The following is a 24,505-nucleotide window of genomic DNA, read 5'->3' as shown; positions in this document are numbered from 1 at the left end:
ATAGATAGATAGATAGATAGATAGATAGATAGATAGATAGATAGATAGATAGATAGATAGATAGATGTAATGCTGAAAGTAGATGAATCGAGTTCCCCAGTACTAATCACTCTGTTATGTCACTGAGACTCATCATAACCCTGTTCATCACTACTGTCAGAGCTTCTGTTAGAGAAGATTAATCAACATCTTCTGACCAATCAGCATCCAGATCTCAGCATGCAGCCTCAGCGTGGAGTGAAGGCTCCTGACTGAGTGTGAGTGGATCATATCCCTGTATTAATCATCACAGCATGTGTAGTCTGAGGGCATCACCTATTAACTATCACATTAAATGACATCGTCTGCTGTGGAGTATGGAACCGGGTTAGATTAGATTTTATCCGAGTCGGACTCGTCTCCTGCTGATTCCATCACATCACGCAGCCGGTTACAGAGAAGTGTATCAACAGACGTGATAAATGTATGAGCAAGTGTCGCTTTCTGACACCAGCGCTCAGTGTGTGTGTGTGTGTGTGTGTGTGGAGCTCTCTCTGAGGCGTTACAGACCCAGCGTGAGATCAGACAGTGGAGCGTACACATGGTGATCAGACAGACTGAACGCAGTTTGAACTGTTTCAGCAGAAATGTTTCCTCAGACTGAGGAGATGTACGAACATGCAGAGAGCCGAGCTGTTTCTACAGCTGTCTGATTTCTTTGTTTCTTTATGGTATTATCTGAAACCCTGAGGATCAGAGTGAGGATCAGAGTGAGGATCAGAGTGAGGAAGCAGAGTGAGGACCAAAGTGAGGATCAGAGTGAGGAAGCAGAGTGAGGATCAGAGTGAGGAAGCAGAGTGAGTATCAAAGTGAGGATCAGAGTGAGGATCAGAGTGAGGATCAGAGTGAGGACCAGAGTGAGGATCAAAGTGAGGATCAGAGTGAGGATCAGAGTGAGGAAGCAGAGTGAGTATCAAAGTGAGGCTCAGAGTGAGGATCAGAGTGAGGAAGCAGAGTGAGGATCAAAGTGAGGATCAGAGTGAGGAAGCAGAGTGAGGAAGCAGAGTGAGGATCAAAGTGAGGATCAGAGTGAGGAAGCAGAGTGAGGATCAAAGTGAGGATCAGAGTGAGGAAGCAGAGTGAGGATCAAAGTGAGGATCAGAGTGAGGATCAGAGTGAGGATCAAAGTGAGGATCAGAGTGAGGAAGCAGAGTGAGGATCAAAGTGAGGATCAGAGTGAGGAAGCAGAGTGAGGATCAAAGTGAGGATCAGAGTGAGGAAGCAGAGTGAGGATCAGAGTGAGGAAGCAGAGTGAGGAAGCAGAGTGAGGATCAAAGTGAGGATCAGAGTGAGGATCAGAGTGAGGATCAGAGTGAGTATCAGAGTGAGGATCAGAGTGAGGATCAAAGTGAGGATCAAAGTGAGGATCAGAGTGAAGAAGCAGAGTGAGTATCAAAGTGAGGATCAGAGTGAGGATCAGAGTGAGGATCAGAGTGAAGATCAGAGTGAGGATCAGTGTCAGGAAGCAGACTGAGGATCAGAGTGAAGATCAGAGTGAGGATCAGAGTGAGGATCAGAGTGAAGATCAGAGTGAGGATCAGAGTGAGGATCAGAGTGAGTGATAGAGTGAGTGATAGAGTGATAGAGTGGATTCTTCTACCCATCCATCCTTCATCCATCCATCCATCCATCCATTTAGCTATGTATTTATCATCCACCCACACATCTATCTATCCATCCTTCCATTCATCCATTCACATATTCATCTATCCAAATTTACATTTATCCATCCATCCATCCATCCATCCATCCAGCAAGGCAGCCTTTTGTAAATCTGTAAAATCCTATACTAATTCTAAAATAAATAAATATGTTTAATGGATGTAAACCCTCCGGCTGTTAGTGCTGGAGTTTGAGTCTGATTATTTTAGGCTGCTCTACAGGTAAGATGATTTTTTTAGGAGAATATCTACTGGACTTTCTCACCCTCATGTTCCCTCATGTCTCAGCATGAATCATTCAAAAAGCATTCAGTTCTGACAAAACTGCTGAAGGTTCAGCATGAGAGAGGCTGACATTCTGTTTCATCACTGTGCTTTATACTCAATTATTCATCAGGTTGTAGGTTAACTTCCAGCACATGAAGCTGGACCAGTGAGATATTAAAGTGTTAATCTGAATGATTCTGTAGAAGTGAAGAACGGCTGAAAGACGCTGGACTCTGAATAGAACAGATTCACTTCAGCATCCAGGAAACAGTGAACATGGAGCTGAGTAAATAATCCAAACTACATAAGGTCAAGAAAATAAAACAGATCCTCTACATAAACAGATATAAAAGTGTGTTTTTATTAGACAGACAGACAGGCAGACAGGCACGCATTCAGACAGACAGGCAGGCAATCAGACAGACAGACAGACAGGCATGCAGGCATTCAGACAGACAGACAGGCAATCATTCAGACAGACAGGCGTTCAGACAGACAGGCAGGCAGGCATTGAGACAGACACACAGACAGACAGGCAGGCAGGCATACAGACACACACACAGACAGGCAGACACACAGACAGACAGGCAAGCATTCAGACAGACAGACAGACAGAGAGACAGACAGGCAGGCAGACAGACACACACACACACAGACAGGCAGACACACACACAGACAGACAGGCAGGCATTCAGACAAACAAACAGACAGACAGGCAGACAGACAGACAGGCAGGCATGCAGGCATACAGACAGAAAGGCATTCAGACAGACAGGCAGGCATTCAGACAGACAGATAGGCATATAGACAGACAGATAGACAGACAGGCAGGCAGGCATTCAGACAGACAGATAGACAGATAATTAGATATTGATTTGTGAACAGGTTTCTGAGGAACTGCTTCATCACAGCACATCATCACTCTGTATTTTTATTAGACTTCAGTACTTCAGTATTTTCAGGATTTTCAGCAGCTTCAGTACAGGAAGTCCTGGACATGTGAAACACCACTGATCAGAAAGAGGTAAAAATGCAGACAATATATGTTTAAGAAAATACATATTTGTGTTTATGTACAAATAAATAAATAAATAAATAAATGTAGAAAATGAGAAACAGAATGAAAGAAAGTGAATGAATGAGTGAAACAGATCAGTGTTTCAGATAGACAGAGAGAACGGAGGGAAAAATCACAAAATTCATTTTTACACTCCTAAAAAAACATTTAGGTAGAGATCAGGCTCGGAGTGTGCGCTCTGAATCCTAATAAAGCTCGACTCTACACACACACACACACACACACACACACACACACACACACTCCTGCTCATGAATATTCAAAGCGTCACTGTACAAAGAAAAAGAAAAGCTGTGAGCTATTTAAAGAGAGTGCTGTTAATTATTATCCCTCAAACAAAAAAAAGCTGAGGATCATATGCTCGTACCTTCCAGCTCCGTCTCGCACCTCCTTCCAGTGTTTAATTACTCCACTGCTGCCATGGTTTTCCTCGTGGAAGGATCTTAATTCCGTTCAGAAGTAGAGAGGCAGGAGCCGAGCGCTGTGTATCGTCAAGCTGCAGCACACATGGACGGGTGCCAATACTTCTGATGTAGAAAAGAGTAGGGAAGAAAGAAATGACTTCACAGAGAGGAACAAAAGTTTTCCTAATCCCTGTATTGTTATTCCAGTCACCTCCTCATGAAATCACACACTCGCCTCAGCACACACACACACACACACACACACACACACTCGCCTCAGCACACACACACACACACACACTCGCCTCAGCACACACACACACACACACACACTCGCCTCAGCACACACACACACACACACACTCGCCTCAGCACACACACACACACACACACTCGCCTCAGCACACACACACACACACACACTCGCCTCAGCACACACACACACACACACACACTCGCCTCAGCACACGCACACACACACACACACACACACTCGCCTCAGCACACACACACACACACACACACTCGCCTCAGCACACACACACACACACACACACACACTCGCCTCAGCACACACACACACACACACACACACACTCGCCTCAGCACACACACACACACACACACACACTCGCCTCAGCACACACACACACACACACACACACACTCGCCTCAGCACACACACACACACACACACACACTCGCCTCAGCACACACACACACACACACTCGCCTCAGCACACACACACACTCACACACACACTCACTCACACACACACACACACACACACTCGCCTCAGCACACACACACACACACACACTCGCCTCAGCACACACACACACACACACTCGCCTCAGCACACACACACACACACACTCGCCTCAGCACACACACACACACACACACTCGCCTCAGCACACACACACACACACACACTCGCCTCAGCACACACACACACACTCGCCTCAGCACACACACACACACACACTCGCCTCAGCACACACACACACACACACACACACACTCGCCTCAGCACACACACACACACACTCGCCTCAGCACACACACACACACACACACTCGCCTCAGCACACACACACACACACTCGCCTCAGCACACACACACACACTCGCCTCAGCACACACACACACACACACACACTCGCCTCAGCACACACACACACACTCGCCTCAGCACACACACACACACACACACTCGCCTCAGCACACACACACACACTCGCCTCAGCACACACACACACACACACACACTCGCCTCAGCACACACACACACACACACACACTCGCCTCAGCACACACACACACACACACACACACTCGCCTCAGCACACACACACACACACACACTCGCCTCAGCACACACACACACACTCGCCTCAGCACACACACACACACACACACACTCGCCTCAGCACACACACACACACACACTCGCCTCAGCACACACACACACACACACTCGCCTCAGCACACGCACACACACACACACACACACACTCGCCTCAGCACACACACACACACACACACACTCGCCTCAGCACACACACACACACACACACACACTCGCCTCAGCACACACACACACACACACACACACACTCGCCTCAGCACACACACACACACACACACTCGCCTCAGCACACACACACACTCGCCTCAGCACACACACACACACACACTCCCCTCAGCACACACACACACACACACTCGCCTCAGCACACACACACACACACACTCGCCTCAGCACACACACACACACACACACACGCCTCAGCACACACACACACACACACACTCGCCTCAGCACACACACACACACTCGCCTCAGCACACACACACACACACACTCGCCTCAGCACACACACACACACACACACACACACTCGCCTCAGCACACACACACACACACTCGCCTCAGCACACACACACACACTCGCCTCAGCACACACACACACACACACACACTCGCCTCAGCACACACACACACACACACACACTTGCCTCAGCACACACACACACACACACACACTCGCCTCAGCACACACACACACACTCGCCTCAGCACACACACACACACACACACACACTCGCCTCAGCACACACACACACACACACACACTCGCCTCAGCACACACACACACACTCGCCTCAGCACACACACACACACACACACTCACCTCAGCACACACACACACACTCGCCTCAGCACACACACACACACACACACACTCGCCTCAGCACACACACACACTCGCCTCAGCACACACACACACACACTCGCCTCAGCACACACACACACACACTCGCCTCAGCACACACACACACACACTTGCCTCAGCACACACACACTCGCCTCAGCACACACACACACACACACTCGCCTCAGCACACACACACACACACACTCGCCTCAGCACACACACACACACACTCGCCTCAGCACACACACACACACACACACACACACACTCGCCTCAGCACACACACACAGACACACACACACACACACTCGCCTCAGCACACACACACACACACACACACACTCGCCTCAGCACACACACACATACACTCGCCTCAGCACACACACACACTCGCCTCAGCACACACACACACACACTCGCCTCAGCACACACACACACACACTGGCCTCAGCACACACACACACACACACACACTGGCCTCAGCACACACACACACACACTCGCCTCAGCACACACACACACACACACACTCACCTCAGCACACACACACACACACACACACTGGCCTCAGCACACACAAACACACACACACTCGCCTCAGCACACACAAACACACACACACTCGCCTCAGCACACACACACACACTCGCCTCAGCACACACACACACACACTCGCCTCAGCACACACACACACACACTCGCCTCAGCACACACACACAAACACACACAAACACACACACTAGCCTCAGAACACACACACACACACTTGCCTCAGCACACACACACACACACACACACACTCGCCTCAGCACACACACACACACACTTGCCTCAGCACACACACACACACACACACTCGTCTCAGCACACACACACACTCGACTCAGCACACACACACACTCACACACAAACACACACACAAACAAACACACACACAAACACACACACACGCCTCAGCACACACACACACACACACACTCGCCTCAGCAAACACACACACTCGCCTCAGCACACACACACACACTTGCCTCAGCAAACACACACATTCGCCTCAGCACACACACACACACTCGCCTCAGCAAACACACACATTCGCCTCAGCACACACACACACACACACACACACATTCGCCTCAGCACACACACACTCGCCTCAGCACACACACACAAACACACACAAACACACACAAACACACACAAACACACACACACACTCGCCTCAGCACACACACAGACACACACACAATCGCCTCAGCACACACACACACACACACTCGCCTCAGCACACACACAGACACACACACACATACACACACACACTTGCCTCAGCACACACACACACACACACACTCGCCTCAGCACACACACACACACAAACACTCACCTCAGCACACACACACACACACACACTCGCCTCAGCACACACACACACTCGCCTCAGCACACACACACACACACACTCCCCTCAGCACACACACACACACACACTCGCCTCAGCACACACACACTCGTCTCAGCACACACACACACTCGCCTCAGCACACACACACTCGTCTCAGCACACACACACACTCCCCTCAGCACACACACACACACACACTCGCCTCAGCACACACACACACTCGCCTCAGCACACACACACACACACACTCGCCTCAGCACACACACACACACACACTCACCTCAGCACACACACACACACACACTCCCCTCAGCACACAAACACACACACTCGCCTCAGCACTCAGACACTCGCCTCAGCACTCACACACACACACACTCGCCTCAGGACACACACACACACACACTCACCTCAGCGCACACACACACACTCGCCTCAGCACACACACACACACTCGCCTCAGCACACACACACACACACACTCTCGCCTCAGCACACACACACACTCGCCTCAGCACACACACACACACACACACACTTGCCTCAGCACACACACACACTCGCCTCAGCACACACACACACACAGACACACACACACACACACACTCACCTCAGCACACACACACACACACTCACCTCAGCACACACACACACACTCGCTTCAGCACACACACACACACACACTCGCTTCAGCACACACACACACACACACTCGCTTCAGCACACACACACACACACACTTGCTTCAGCACACACCCACACACTCGCCTCAGCACACACGCACTCGCCTCAGCACACACGCACACACACACACACACTCGCCTCAGCACACACACACACACTCGCCTCAGCACACACACACTCGCCTCAGCACACACACACACTCGCCTCAGCACACACACACACTCGCCTCAGCACACACACACACTCGCCTCAGCACACACACTCACCTCAGCACACACACACACACTCGCCTCAGCACACACACACACACGCACTCGCCTCAGCACACACACACACTCGCCTCAGCACACACACACACTCGCCTCAGCACACACGCACACACACACACACACTCGCCTCAGCACACACACACACACTCGCCTCAGCACACACACACTCGCCTCAGCACACACACACACTCGCCTCAGCACACACACACTCGCCTCAGCACACACACACACTCGCCTCAGCACACACACACACTCGCCTCAGCACACACACTCGCCTCAGCACACACACTCACCTCAGCACACACACACACACTCGCCTCAGCACACACACACACACACACACGCACTCGCCTCAGCACACACACGCACTCGCCTCAGCACACACACACACTCGCCTCAGCACACACACACACTCGCCTCAGCACACACACACACTCGCCTCAGCACACACTCACACACTCGCCTCAGCCCACACACACACACACACACACACACACACACACTCACCTCAGCACACACACACACACTCGCCTCAGCCCACACACACACACACACACACACACACACTCACCTCAGCACACACACACACACTCGCCTCAGCACACACACACACACTCACCTCAGCGCACACACACATACACACTCACCTCAGCACACACACACATACACACACACTCACCTCAGCACACACACACACACACACTCACCTCAGCACACACACACACACACACACTCACCTCAGCACACACACACATACACACACACTCACCTCAGCACACACAGACTCGCCTCAGCACACACAAACACACACACTCGTCTCAGCACACACACACACACTCGCCTCAGGACACACACACACACACACACTTGCCTCAGCACACACAGACACACACACTCGCCTCAGCACACACAGACACACACACTCGCCTCAGCACACACAGACACACACACTCGCCTCAGCACACACACACACTCGCCTCAGCACACACACACACACACTCGCCTCAGCACACACACACACACTCACCTCAGCACACACACTCGCCTCAGCACACACACACACACATACACTCGCCTCAGCACACACACACACTTGCCTCAGCACACACACACACACACACTAGCCTCAGCACACACACTCGCCTCAGCCCACACACACACCCACACACACACTCGCCTCAGCACACACACTCGCCTCAGCACACACACACACACTCACCTCAGCGCACACACACATACACACTCACCTCAGCACACACACACATACACACACACTCACCTCAGCACACACACACACACTCACCTCAGCACACACACACATGCACACACACTCACCTCAGCACAAACACACTCGCCTCAGCACACACAAACACACACACTCGTCTCAGCACACACACACACACTCGCCTCAGGACACACACACACACACACACACACTTGCCTCAGCACACACAGACACACACACTCACCTCAGCACAAACAGACACACACACTCGCCTCAGCACACACACACACTCGCCTCAGCACACACACACACACTCGCCTCAGCACACACACACACACACACTCACCTCAGCACACACACTCGCCTCAGCACACACACACACACATACACTCGCCTCAGCACACACACACACTCACACACTTGCCTCAGCACACACACACACTCACACACAAACACACACACAAACAAACACACACACAAACACACACACACTCGCCTCAGCACACACACACACACTCGCCTCAGCACACACACACACTCGCCTCAGCACACACACACACACACTCGCCTTAGAACACACACACACTCGACTCAGCACACACACACACTCACACACTTGCCTCAGCACACACACACACTCACACACAAACACACACACAAACAAACACACACACAAACACACACACACATGCCTCAGCACACACACACACACACTCGCCTCAGCACACACACACACACACTCGCCTCAGCACACACACACACACTCACCTCAGCACACACACACACTCGCCTCAGCACACACACACACACTCGCCTCAGAACACACACACACTCGACTCAGCACACACACACACACTCACACACTTGCCTCAGCACACACACACACTCACACACAAACACACACACAAACACACACACACGCCTCAGCACACACACACACACACTCGCCTCAGCACACACACACACACTCGCCTCAGCACACACACACACTCGCCTCAGCACACACACACACACACACACTCGCCTCAGCACACACACACACACACACACTCGCCTCAGCACACACACACACACTCGCCTCAGCACACACACACACTCGCCTCAGCACACACACACACACTCGCCTCAGAACACACACACACTCGACTCAGCACACACACACACTCACACACTTGCCTCAGCACACACACACACACTCACACACAAACACACACACAAACAAACACACACACAAACACACACACACGCCTCAGCACACACACACACTCGCCTCAGCACACACACACACACTTGCCTCAGCACACACACACACACTCGCCTCAGCACACACACACACACACTCGCCTCAGCACACACACACACACTCACCTCAGCACACACACACATACACACACACTCACCTCAGCACACACAAACACACACACTCGTCTCAGCACACACACACACACTCGCCTCAGGACACACACACACACACACACTTGCCTCAGCACACACAGACACACACACTCGCCTCAGCACACACAGACACACACACTCGCCTCAGCACACACAGACACACACACTCGCCTCAGCACACACACACACTCGCCTCAGCACACACACACACACTCGCCTCAGCACACACACACACACTCACCTCAGCACACACACTCGCCTCAGCACACACACACACACATACACTCGCCTCAGCACACACACACACTTGCCTCAGCACACACACACACACACACTAGCCTCAGCACACACACTCGCCTCAGCCCACACACACACCCACACACACACTCGCCTCAGCACACACACTCGCCTCAGCACACACACACACACTCACCTCAGCGCACACACACATACACACTCACCTCAGCACACACACACATACACACACACTCACCTCAGCACACACACACACACTCACCTCAGCACACACACACATGCACACACACTCACCTCAGCACACACACACTCGCCTCAGCACACACAAACACACACACTCGTCTCAGCACACACACACACACTCGCCTCAGGACACACACACACACACACACACACTTGCCTCAGCACAAACAGACACACACACTCACCTCAGCACAAACAGACACACACACTCGCCTCAGCACACACAGACACACACACTCGCCTCAGCACACACACACACTCGCCTCAGCACACACACACACACTCGCCTCAGCACACACACACACACACACACACTCACCTCAGCACACACACTCGCCTCAGCACACACACACACACATACACTCGCCTCAGCACACACACACACTCACACACTTGCCTCAGCACACACACACACTCACACACAAACACACACACAAACAAACACACACACAAACACACACACACATGCCTCAGCACACACACACACACACTCGCCTCAGCACACACACACACACACTCGCCTCAGCACACACACACACACTCACCTCAGCACACACACACACTCGCCTCAGCACACACACACACACTCGCCTCAGAACACACACACACTCACACACTTGCCTCAGCACACACACACACTCACACACAAACACACACACAAACACACACACACGCCTCAGCACACACACACACACACACACTCGCCTCAGCACACACACACACACTCGCCTCAGCACACACACACACTCGCCTCAGCACACACACACACACACACACTCGCCTCAGCACACACACACACACACACACTCGCCTCAGCACACACACACACACTCGCCTCAGCACACACACACACTCGCCTCAGCACACACACACACACACTCGCCTCAGAACACACACACACTCGACTCAGCACACACACACACTCACACACTTGCCTCAGCACACACACACACACTCACACACAAACACACACACAAACAAACACACACACAAACACACACACACGCCTCAGCACACACACACACTCGCCTCAGCACACACACACACACTTGCCTCAGCACACACACACACACTCGCCTCAGCACACACACACACACACTCGCCTCAGCACACACACACACACTCGCCTCAGCACACACACACACACTCGCCTCAGCACACACACACACTCGCCTCAGCACACACACACACACACACACACACACTCGCCTCAGCACACACACACACTCGCCTCAGCACACACACACACTCGCCTCAGCACACACACACACACACTCGCCTCAGCACACACACACACACACTCGCCTCAGCACACACACACTCACCTCAGCACACACACACACTCGCCTCAGCACACACACACACACACACACACACACACTCGCCTCAGCACACACACACACTCGCCTCAGCACACACACACACTCGCCTCAGCACACACACACACTCGCCTCAGCACACACACACACACACACACACACTCGCCTCAGCACACACACACACTCACCTCAGCACACACACACACTCACCTCAGCACACACACACACTCACCTCAGCACACACACACACTCACCTCAGCACACACACACACACACACACACACACACACACTCGCTTCAGCACACACACACACACACTCGCCTCAGCACACACACACACACACACTCGCCTCAGCACACACACACGCACTCGCCTCAGCACACACACACACACTCGCCTCAGCACACACACTCGCCTCAGCACACACACACACACACACTCACCTCAGCACACACACACATACACACACACTCACCTCAGCACACACACACACACACTCACCTCAGCACACACACACATACACACACTCACCTCAGCACACACACACTCGCCTCAGCACACACACACACACACACACTCACCTCAGGACACACACACACACACACACACTTGCCTCAGCACACACACTCGCCTCAGCACACACACACACACTCACCTCAGCACACACACACATACACACACACTCACCTCAGCACACACACACACACACTCACCTCAGCACACACACACATACACACACACTCACCTCAGCACACACACACACACTCACCTCAGCACACACACACATACACACACTCACCTCAGCACACACACACTCGCCTCAGCACACACACACACACACACACTCACCTCAGCACACACACACACACACACTCGCCTCAGCCCACACACACACACACACACTCACCTCAGCACACACACACATACACACACACTCGCCTCAGGACACACACACACACACACACTCACCTCAGGACACACACACACACACACTTGCCTCAGCACACACACACACACACACACTCGCCTCAGCCCACACACACACACACTCGCCTCAGCACACACACACACTCGCCTCAGCACACACACACACTCGCCTCAGCACACACACACACACTCGCCTCAGCACACACACACACACACTCACCTCAGCACACACACACACTCGCCTCAGCACACACACACACACACTCACCTCAGCACACACACACACACACTCACCTCAGCACACACACACTCGCCTCAGCACACACTCACACACTCGCCTCAGCACACACAGACACACTCGCTTCAGGACACACACACACACACACACTCGCCTCAGCACACACACACACACTCGCCTCAGCACACACACACACACTCGCCTCAGCACACACACACACACACACTCGCCTCAGCACACACACACACTCGCCTCAGCACACACACACACTCGCCTCAGCACACACACACACACACTCGCCTCAGAACACACACACACTCGACTCAGCACACACACACACTCACACACTTGCCTCAGCACACACACACACACTCACACACAAACACACACACAAACAAACACACACACAAACACACACACACGCCTCAGCACACACACACACTCGCCTCAGCACACACACACACACTTGCCTCAGCACACACACACACACTCGCCTCAGCACACACACACACACACTCGCCTCAGCACACACACACACACTCGCCTCAGCACACACACACACACTCGCCTCAGCACACACACACACTTGCCTCAGCACACACACACACACACACACTCGCCTCAGCACACACACACACTCGCCTCAGCACACACACACACTCGCCTCAGCACACACACACACACACACACACACACACACACACACACACACTCGCCTCAGCACACACACACACTCGCCTCAGCACACACACACACACACTCGCCTCAGCACACACTCACCTCAGCACACACACACACACACTCGCCTCAGCACACACACACACACACTCGCCTCAGCACACACTCACCTCAGCACACACACACACTCGCCTCAGCACACACACACACACACGCCTCAGCACACACACACACACACACACACACACTCGCCTCAGCACACACACACACTCGCCTCAGCACACACACACACTCGCCTCAGCACACACACACACACACACTCACCACCGCCCACACACACACACACACACCTCAGCACACACACACACTCGCCTCAGCACACACACACACACACACTCGCCTCAGCACACACACACACTCACCTCAGCACACACACACACACACACACACACACACTCGCTTCAGCACACACACACTCGCTTCAGCACACACACACTCGCCTCAGCACACACACACACACACACTCGCCTCAGCACACACACGCACTCGCCTCAGCACACACACACACTCGCCTCAGCACACACACACACACACACTCGCCTCAGCACACACACACACTCGCCTCAGCACACACACACACTCGCCTCAGCACACACACGCACTCGCCTCAGCACACACACACACTCGCCTCAGCACACACACACACACACACACTCGCCTCAGCACACACACTCGCCTCAGCACACACACACACACACACTCACCTCAGCACACACACACATACACACACACTCACCTCAGCACACACACACACACACACACACACTCACCTCAGCACACACACACATACACACACACTCACCTCAGCACACACACACACACTCACATACACACACTCACCTCAGCACACACACACTCGCCTCAGCACACACACACACACACACACACACTCACCTCAGCACACACACACACACACTCGCCTCAGCCCACACACACACACACACACACTCACCTCACCACACACACACATACACACACACTCGCCTCAGGACACACACACACACACACACTCACCTCAGGACACACAAACACACACACAAACAAACACACACACAAACACACACACACGCCTCAGCACACACACACACACACACACACTCGCCTCAGCAAACACACACACTCGCCTCAGCACACACACACACACTTGCCTCAGCAAACACACACATTCGCCTCAGCACACACACACACACTCGCCTCAGCAAACACACACATTCGCCTCAGCACACACACACACACACACACATTCGCCTCAGCACACACACACTCGCCTCAGCACACACACACAAACACACACAAACACACACAAACACACACAAACACACACACACACACTCGCCTCAGCACACACACAGACACACACACAATCGCCTCAGCACACACACACACACACACTCGCCTCAGCACACACACAGACACACACACACATACACACACACACTTGCCTCAGCACACACACACACACACACACTCGCCTCAGCACACACACACACACACACACACTCACCTCAGCACACACACACACACACACACTCGCCTCAGCACACACACACACTCGCCTCAGCACACACACACACACACACTCCCCTCAGCACACACACACACACACACTCGCCTCAGCACACACACACTCGTCTCAGCACACACACACACTCGCCTCAGCACACACACACTCGTCTCAGCACACACACACACTTGCCTCAGCACACACACACACACACACTCGCCTCAGCCCACACACACACACACTCGCCTCAGCACACACACACACTCGCCTCAGCACACACACACACACACACACTCGCCTCAGCACACACACACACACACTCACCTCAGCACACACACACACTCGCCTCAGCACACACACACACACACTCACCTCAGCACACACACACACACACACTCACCTCAGCACACACACACTCGCCTCAGCACACACTCACACACTCGCCTCAGCACACACAGACACACTCGCCTCAGGACACACACACACACACACTCGCCTCAGCACACACACACACACTCGCCTCAGCACACACACACACACTCGCCTCAGCACACACACACACACTCGCCTCAGCACACACACACACACTCGCCTCAGCACACACACACACACACACTCACCTCAGCACACACACACACACTCGCCTCAGCACACACACACACACTCACCTCAGCACACACACACATACACACACACTCACCTCAGCACACACACACACACTCACCTCAGCACACACACACATACACACACTCACCTCAGCACACACACACTCGCCTCAGCACACACACACACACACACACACACTCACCTCAGCACACACACACATACACACACACTCGCCTCAGGACACACACACACACACACACACTCACCTCAGGACACACACACACACTCGCCTCAGCCCACACACACACACACTCGCCTCAGCACACACACACACTCGCCTCAGCACACACACACACACACACACACTCGCCTCAGCACACACACACACACACTCACCTCAGCACACACACACACTCGCCTCAGCACACACACACACACACTCACCTCAGCACACACACACACACTCACCTCAGCACACACACACTCGCCTCAGCACACACTCACACACTCGCCTCAGCACACACAGACACACTCGCCTCAGGACACACACACACTCGCCTCAGCACACACACACACACTCGCCTCAGCACACACACACACACTCGCCTCAGCACACACACACACACACACTCACCTCAGCACACACACACACACTCGCCTCAGCACACACACACACACTCACCTCAGCACACACACACACACTCGCCTCAGCACACACACACACACTTGCCTCAGCACACACACACACACACACTTGCCTCAGCACACACACACTCGCCTCAGCACACACACACACACACTCACCTCAGCACACACACACACACTCGCCTCAGCACACACACACACACACACTAGCCTCAGCACACACACACACACACACACTAGCCTCAGCACACACACTTGCCTCAGCGCACACACACACTTGCCTCAGCACACACACACACACACACACACACTCGTCTCAGCACACACACACACACACTTGCCTCAGCACACACACACTCACACACTTGCCTCAGCACACACAAACACACACACACAAACATACACACACACAAACATACACACACACAAACACACACACACACACACACACACTCTCGCCTCAGCACACACACACACACAATAATTAAAAATAAATAAATACACAAGCAGACAGTCAGACAGACAGTCAGACAGACAGACAGACAGACAGTCAGACAGACAGACAGCTAAATAAATATACAGTCAGATAGACAGACAGACAGACAGACAGACAGCTAAATAAATACACAAGCAGACAGACAGACAGACAGACAGACAGACAGACAGACAGATAAATATACAAGCAGACAGACAGACAGACAGATAGACAGATAAATATACAAGCAGACAGACAGACAGCTAAATAAATATACAATCCCTGTATTGTTATTCCAGTCACCTCCTCGTGAAATCACACACTTGCCTCAGCACGCACACACACATACACACACACGCGCACACACACACACACACACTCGCACACACACACACTCGCACACACACACACACACACACACTCGCACACACACACACACAACGCTCCTCTAATTATGGATTTGTTCTTCACGAGAAGGCAGTGAGAGAGTAATGATTGTTTTTGGCCTTTGTGTGTTGAAAAGATAAACGGTGATGAAATGAACGCTGGCAGAACTTCAGAAAGAGAGACGTAATAAACAGAGTTAGACGTGTAAACGTGACGGTGCCGCTTCATCTCACTGCTGTCTTCAGTGACGTGACGAAGACGCTGGAGTTTGGTAGAAAATCAGTCCAGGATTTAAAGAGACAAATAAAATGATTGCAAATAAAACGTTTACGCCTTTATCCAGAGCAGGACTGCTTTAAAGTGACTATTATAAAAGTTTTTACTTTATGGTCTTCCCGAAGCAGTCTCTCTTTAGAGGAGGTATAAAGACAGTCAGTGACTCGCCTCGTCATGTGTCTAGAGGAAGTTTATTCCTCCTCCTGGGCACCAGAACAGAAAGGAGTCTTAATGCAGCTCTTCTCCTACCCTGAGAGATGGAGGGATCAGTCGAGAAGATGATGCTGAAAGATCAGAAAGAGCACAAAGCATCATAAAGTACAGGACCTTTAACAGATCCTCTACATACATGGATAAATAAATGCACCAGACAGATATATAGATAGACATGCAGACAGACAGATATACAGACAGACAAGCAGAAATGCAGTTAAATAGACAGACAGACAGAAAGGCAGTTAAACAAACTTGCAGACAGACAGATATATGGACAGACAAAAAGACAGACAGACAGACAGACAGACAGATATATAGACAGACAGAAAGTCAGACAGACAGACAGACAGACAGACAGATATATGGACAGGCAAAAAGACAGACAGACAGACAGATAGACAGAAAGGCAGTTAAATAGACAGGCAGACGGACAGATATATAGACAGACAGAAAGACAGATGGATCAGATAGACAGACAGAAAGGCAGTTAAATAGACAGACAGATAGACAGGCAAGCAAGCAGACAGCCAGGCAGAGAGACAAATAAATATGTACACAGACAGACATTCAGATATATAGACAGACGTAAAGACAGACAGACACGCAGGCAAGCAGACAGACAGGTAAATAAATAGACAGACAGAAAAACATTAAATAGATGGATAGACAGAGAGACACGCAGGCAGACAGACAGACAGATAAATAGATAGACATGCATACAGACAAACAGACAGACAGACTAACAAACATATAAGTAGAGAGACAGTCAGGCAGACAGGCAGGTGGACAGACAGGCAGACAGACAGACACTTGCATGAGTGCTGAGGAGGAGCATGAAACAGCTGTAAGTGATCAGTGACGTGTGACATGGTCATGTGACATGCAGGGGATGATGGGTAATGCAGTTCAGTGCTGATCTCGGTGTAACTGTGGCTGATCTGTCAGATATGACATGCTTATTTTCACAAAAATAGAAACTGGTGTTTTTCTATAACCCTGAGGTCAGATCTTCCAGTCTGAGGAACATAACGAGTATGACGTGATTGGAGACTTGATTAGATTCCACCATCCAATTACTCTCCATGTTATAATCACTACCTCAGCATTGCTCCGCTCCAAATCCTTCACTTTCCTCATTATTCTGCATGTCTCTGTGGATAGAGACGAAGCGAGGACTAGTCTAACACCGCATGTTTTCCAGTCTGCCTTTATAACGAGGAAATAATTACACACACGCAGAACGATCCATAATTAACACTAATAATTCTAATAATATCACAGCAGCGTGGGCAAAAACAGCAAGCTGATATAAAACATCCTTCAGCTTGCCAAAAGAGAACGCAAGCCCGGTCATCACTGTTCATTAACCTCCTCCTGTCCACAACGGATCAACTGGACACCCCAATTACACTCAGAGTCATTAACAACACAACCGCAACCAGAAAAACACTGGAAGTCATTTAACCTTAGATGCAAATGCAGTGGAGAAAGATCTGGAAGATGGAGTTTTATAATGGATTCAATTATAGAGAGATAAATCAATTCATCAGAACATTTAGGACAAGAAAATTGATGACTTATTCACTAAATCACTGATTTTGTCGCCTTAATAGATGTTTTCCTCCTTAATAGTAGACTTGTGTGATTTTAATATTATTTTTGTTTCCTCCTTGTTAATAATTCTATTTTATTTTTTCTATTTTATTTGTATTAGACAAAAAGATTAATATTTAGACAAAAAGTTCAAGATTAATATTGAGAATAAAATTTCAAGATTAGTATTAGACAAAAAGTTTAAGATTAAAATTAGACAAAAAGTTAAAGATTAATATTTAGACTAAAAATTCAAAATTAATATTAGACAAAAAGTTCAAGATTAATATTATACAAAAAGTTCAAGATTAATATTAGACAAAATAATTAAGATTAATAATTTAACAAAAAGTTCAAGATTAATATTAGACAAAAAGTTAAAGATTAATATTTAGACTAAAAATTCAAAATTAATATTAGACAAAAAAATTCAAGATTAATATTTAAACAAAAAATTCAAGATTAATATTTAGACAAAAGGGTTCAAGATTAATATTAGACAAAAAGTTCAAGATATAAATTATAAATATAATATAAATTATAAATTAATATAAATTTATTTGTATTAATCCTTAATCCCTAAGGCAACTGTGGTGAGGAAAAATTCCCTTAAATGGTAAGAGGAAGAAACCTTGAGAGGAACCAGACTAAAAGGGAACCTCATCCTTATCTGGATTAACTATTAAAAAAATTATGAAAGCAAATGAATTGCAAGAAAATGAACATTTCCATCCTTATAGGTGGTGCAGACTTTTCTTTTCTCTTCTGTTTATAACACTTTCATCTTAAAAATCAGTCTTCAGACTTCACATGAAGAGGAGAGAAGGGTCTAGAGTTTTGTTCCACCCACAAACACAGACTCCATCACCCTGCATCTAAGAACATAATGAAGGACTGATGGAAGAAGTCGGTTATGAGATCTTAGTGTTCTGTTAGGAGAGTGAAGGTGAAGAGGGTCAATAACACACTGTAGAGCAAAAGTAGAAAGAGCTTTTTATACAGAAATAAAGATGTTCTGGATTTATCAGGAAGCTCGTGAAGCGACATCACGACAGGAGAAATGAGTTTCCTCCTGTTGTTATTGTGTCCATGTTGATGATTGAGTGTCTTGGTCATGTCTCACTCCACAGTGGAGGTTAATATGAAGCTCATATGAAAGTAGACACTCAGGACTTTAAGAATTTGTCGTGTTTCAGAAGGATTTCTGTTTTTCTGGTTGTAGTAATGGTGATGGTGGTGATAGTGAAGGTGGTGATGGTGATGTTGGTGGTGGTGGTGAAGGTGGTGGTGGTGGTGAAGGTGGTGGTGGTGATGGCAGTGATGGTGATGGCGGTGTTGATGGTGATGGTGATTGTGATGGTGGTGGTGATAGTGAAGGTGGTGATGGTGATGGTGGTGGTGGTGAAGGTGGTGGTGGTGATGGCGGTGATGGTGATGGCGGTGGTGATGGTGATTGTGATGGTGGTGGTGGTGATTGTGATGGTGGTGGTGGTGATTGTGCTGGTGGTGGTGGTGATTGTGATGGTGGTGGTGATGGTGATTTTGATGGTGGTGGTGGTGACTGTGATGGTGGTGGTGATGGTGGTGGTGATGGTGATTGTGATGGTGGTGGTGACTGTGATGGTGATGGTAGTGGTGGTGGTGGTGATTGTGATGGTGACTGTGATGGTGGTGGTGATTGTGATGGTGGTGGTGATGGTGGTGGTGATGGTGATTGTGATGGTGGTGGTGGTGGTGGTGACTGTGATGGTGATTGTGATGGTGATGGTGGTGGTGGTGGTGATTGTGATGGTGGTGGTGATTGTGATGGTGGTGGTGGTGATTGTGATGGTGGTGGTGGTGACTGTGATGGTGGTGGTGACTGTGATGGTAGTGGTGGTGGTGGTGATTGTGATGGTGACTGTGATGGTGGTGGTGATGGTGGTGGTGGTGGTGATTGTGATGGTGGTGGTGGTGGTGGTGATGGCGGTGATGGTGATGGCGGTGATGGTGATGGCGGTGGTGATGGTGATTGTGATGGTGATTGTGATGGTGGTGGTGGTGACTGTGATGGTGGTGGTGGTGATGGTGGTTGTGATTGTGGTGGTGGTGGTGATTGTGATGGTGGTGGTGTTTGTGATGGTGGTGGTGATTTTGATGGTGGTGGTGGTGGTGGTGATTGTGATGGTGGTGGTGATTTTAATGGTGGTGGTGGTGATTGTGGTGGTGATTGTGATGGTGGTGGTGATTGTGATGGTGGTGGTGGTGATTGTGGTGGTGGTGGTGATTGTGATGGTGGTGGTGATTGTGATGGTGGTGGTGATTGTGGTGGTGATTGTGATGGTGGTGGTGATTTTGATGGTGGTGGTGGTGATTGTGATGGTGGTGGTGATTTTGATGGTGGTGGTGATTGTGATGGTGGTGGTGATTTTGATGGTGGTGGTGGTGATTGTGGTGGTGGTGGTGATTGTGATGGTGGTGGTGATTGTGATGGTGGTGGTGATTTTGATGGTGGTGATGGTGGTGATTGTGGTGGTGGTGGTGATTGTGATGGTGGTGGTGATTGTGATGGTGGTGGTGATTGTGATGGTGGTGGTGGTGATTGTGGTGGTGATTGTGATGGTGGTGGTGATTGTGATGGTGGTGGTGATTTTGATGGTGGTGGTGGTGATTGTGATGGTGGTGGTGATTTTGATGGTGGTGGTGGTGATTGTGGTGGTGGTGGTGATTGTGATGGTGGTGGTGATTTTGATGGTGGTGGTGGTGACTGTGATGGTGGTGGTGATGGTGATTGTGATGGTGGTGGTGGTGACTGTGATGGTGATTGTGATGGTGATGGTGGTGGTGATGGTGGTGGTGATTTTGATGGTGGTGGTGGTGACTGTGATGGTGGTGGTGATGGTGATTGTGATGGTGGTGGTGGTGACTGTGATGGTGACTGTGATGGTGATTGTGATGGTGATGGTGGTGGTGATTTTGATGGTGGTGGTGGTGACTGTGATGGTGGTGGTGATGGTGATTGTGATGGTGGTGGTGGTGATTGTGATGGTGATGGTGATTGTGATGGTGGTGGTGATTTTGATGGTGGTGGTGGTGATTGTGGTGGTGGTGGTGATTGTGATGGTGGTGGTGATTTTGATGGTGGTGGTGGTGACTGTGATGGTGGTGGTGATGGTGATTGTGATGGTGGTGGTGGTGACTGTGATGGTGATTGTGATGGTGATGGTGGTGATGGTGGTGATGGTGGTGATGGTGGTGGTGATTGTGATGGTGGTGGTGATTGTGATGGTGGTGGTGATTGTGATGGTGGTGGTGGTGACTGTGATGGTGATTGTGATGGTGGTGGTGACTGTGATGGTAGTGGTGGTGGTGGTGATTGTGATGGTGACTGTGATGGTGGTGGTGATGGTGGTGGTGGTGGTGGTGATTGTGATGGTGGTGGTGGTGGTGATTGTGATGGTGGTGGTGATGGTGATTGTGATGGTGGTGGTGGTGATTGTGATGGTGGTGGTGATGGTGATTGTGATGGTGGTGGTGGTGGTGATGGTGATTGTGGTGGTGGTGGTGGTGGTGATTGTGATGGTGGTGGTGGTGGTGATTGTGATGGTGGTGGTGGTGGTGGTGATTGTGATGGTGACTGTGATGGTGGTGGTGATGGTGGTGGTGGTGGTGGTGATTGTGATGGTGGTGGTGGTGGTGATTGTGATGGTGGTGGTGATTGTGATGGTGGTGGTGACTGTGATGGTAGTGGTGATTGTGGTGGTGGTGGTGATTGTGATGGTGGTGGTGATTGTGATGGTGACTGTGATGGTGGTGGTGGTGATTGTGATGGTGGTGGTGGTGATTGTGATGGTGGTGGTGGTGGTGATTGTGATGGTGGTGGTGATGGTGATTGTGGTGATGGTGGTGGTGATTGTGATGGTGGTGGTGGTGGTGATTGTGATGGTGGTGGTGGTGGTGATTGTGATGGTGACTGTGATGGTGGTGGTGATGGTGGTGGTGGTGGTGGTGATTGTGATGGTGGTGGTGGTGGTGATTGTGATGGTGGTGGTGATGGTGATTGTGATGGTGGTGGTGGTGACTGTGATGGTGATTGTGATGGTGGTGGTGACTGTGATGGTAGTGGTGATTGTGGTGGTGGTGGTGATTGTGATGGTGGTGGTGATTGTGATGGTGACTGTGATGGTGGTGGTGATGGTGATTGTGATGGTGATGGTGGTGGTGGTGGTGATTGTGATGGTGACTGTGATGGTGGTGGTGATGGTGATTGTGATTGTGATGGTGGTGGTGATTGTGATGGTGGTGGTGATGGTGATTGTGATGGTGGTGGTGGTGACTGTGATGGTGATTGTGATGGTGGTGGTGACTGTGATGGTAGTGGTGGTGGTGGTGATTGTGATGGTGACTGTGATGGTGGTGGTGATGGTGGTGGTGGTGGTGATTGTGATGGTGGTGG

General features: G+C 50.5%; 1 protein-coding gene across 1 annotated transcript; it reads right to left on the bottom strand.

Annotated features, from left to right (window-relative positions):
* Window positions 1-22,804: 22,804 nt before the first annotated feature.
* LOC131346232 (uncharacterized) lies at window positions 22,805-23,941 on the bottom strand (the record flags this gene model as incomplete). Its single annotated transcript, XM_058379664.1, has 2 exons — window positions 22,805-23,312; window positions 23,448-23,941. Coding segments are annotated over 2 exons (1,002 nt in total), but the record flags the coding sequence as incomplete, so codon positions are not given.
* Between the last annotated feature and the right edge of the window lie 564 nt (window positions 23,942-24,505).

This window comes from Hemibagrus wyckioides, linkage group LG25, assembly GCF_019097595.1.
Source record: "Hemibagrus wyckioides isolate EC202008001 linkage group LG25, SWU_Hwy_1.0, whole genome shotgun sequence".
In the NCBI taxonomy this organism is placed as follows: Eukaryota; Metazoa; Chordata; class Actinopteri; order Siluriformes; family Bagridae; genus Hemibagrus; species Hemibagrus wyckioides.
This window is presented reverse-complemented; position numbering and strand designations above follow the sequence as displayed.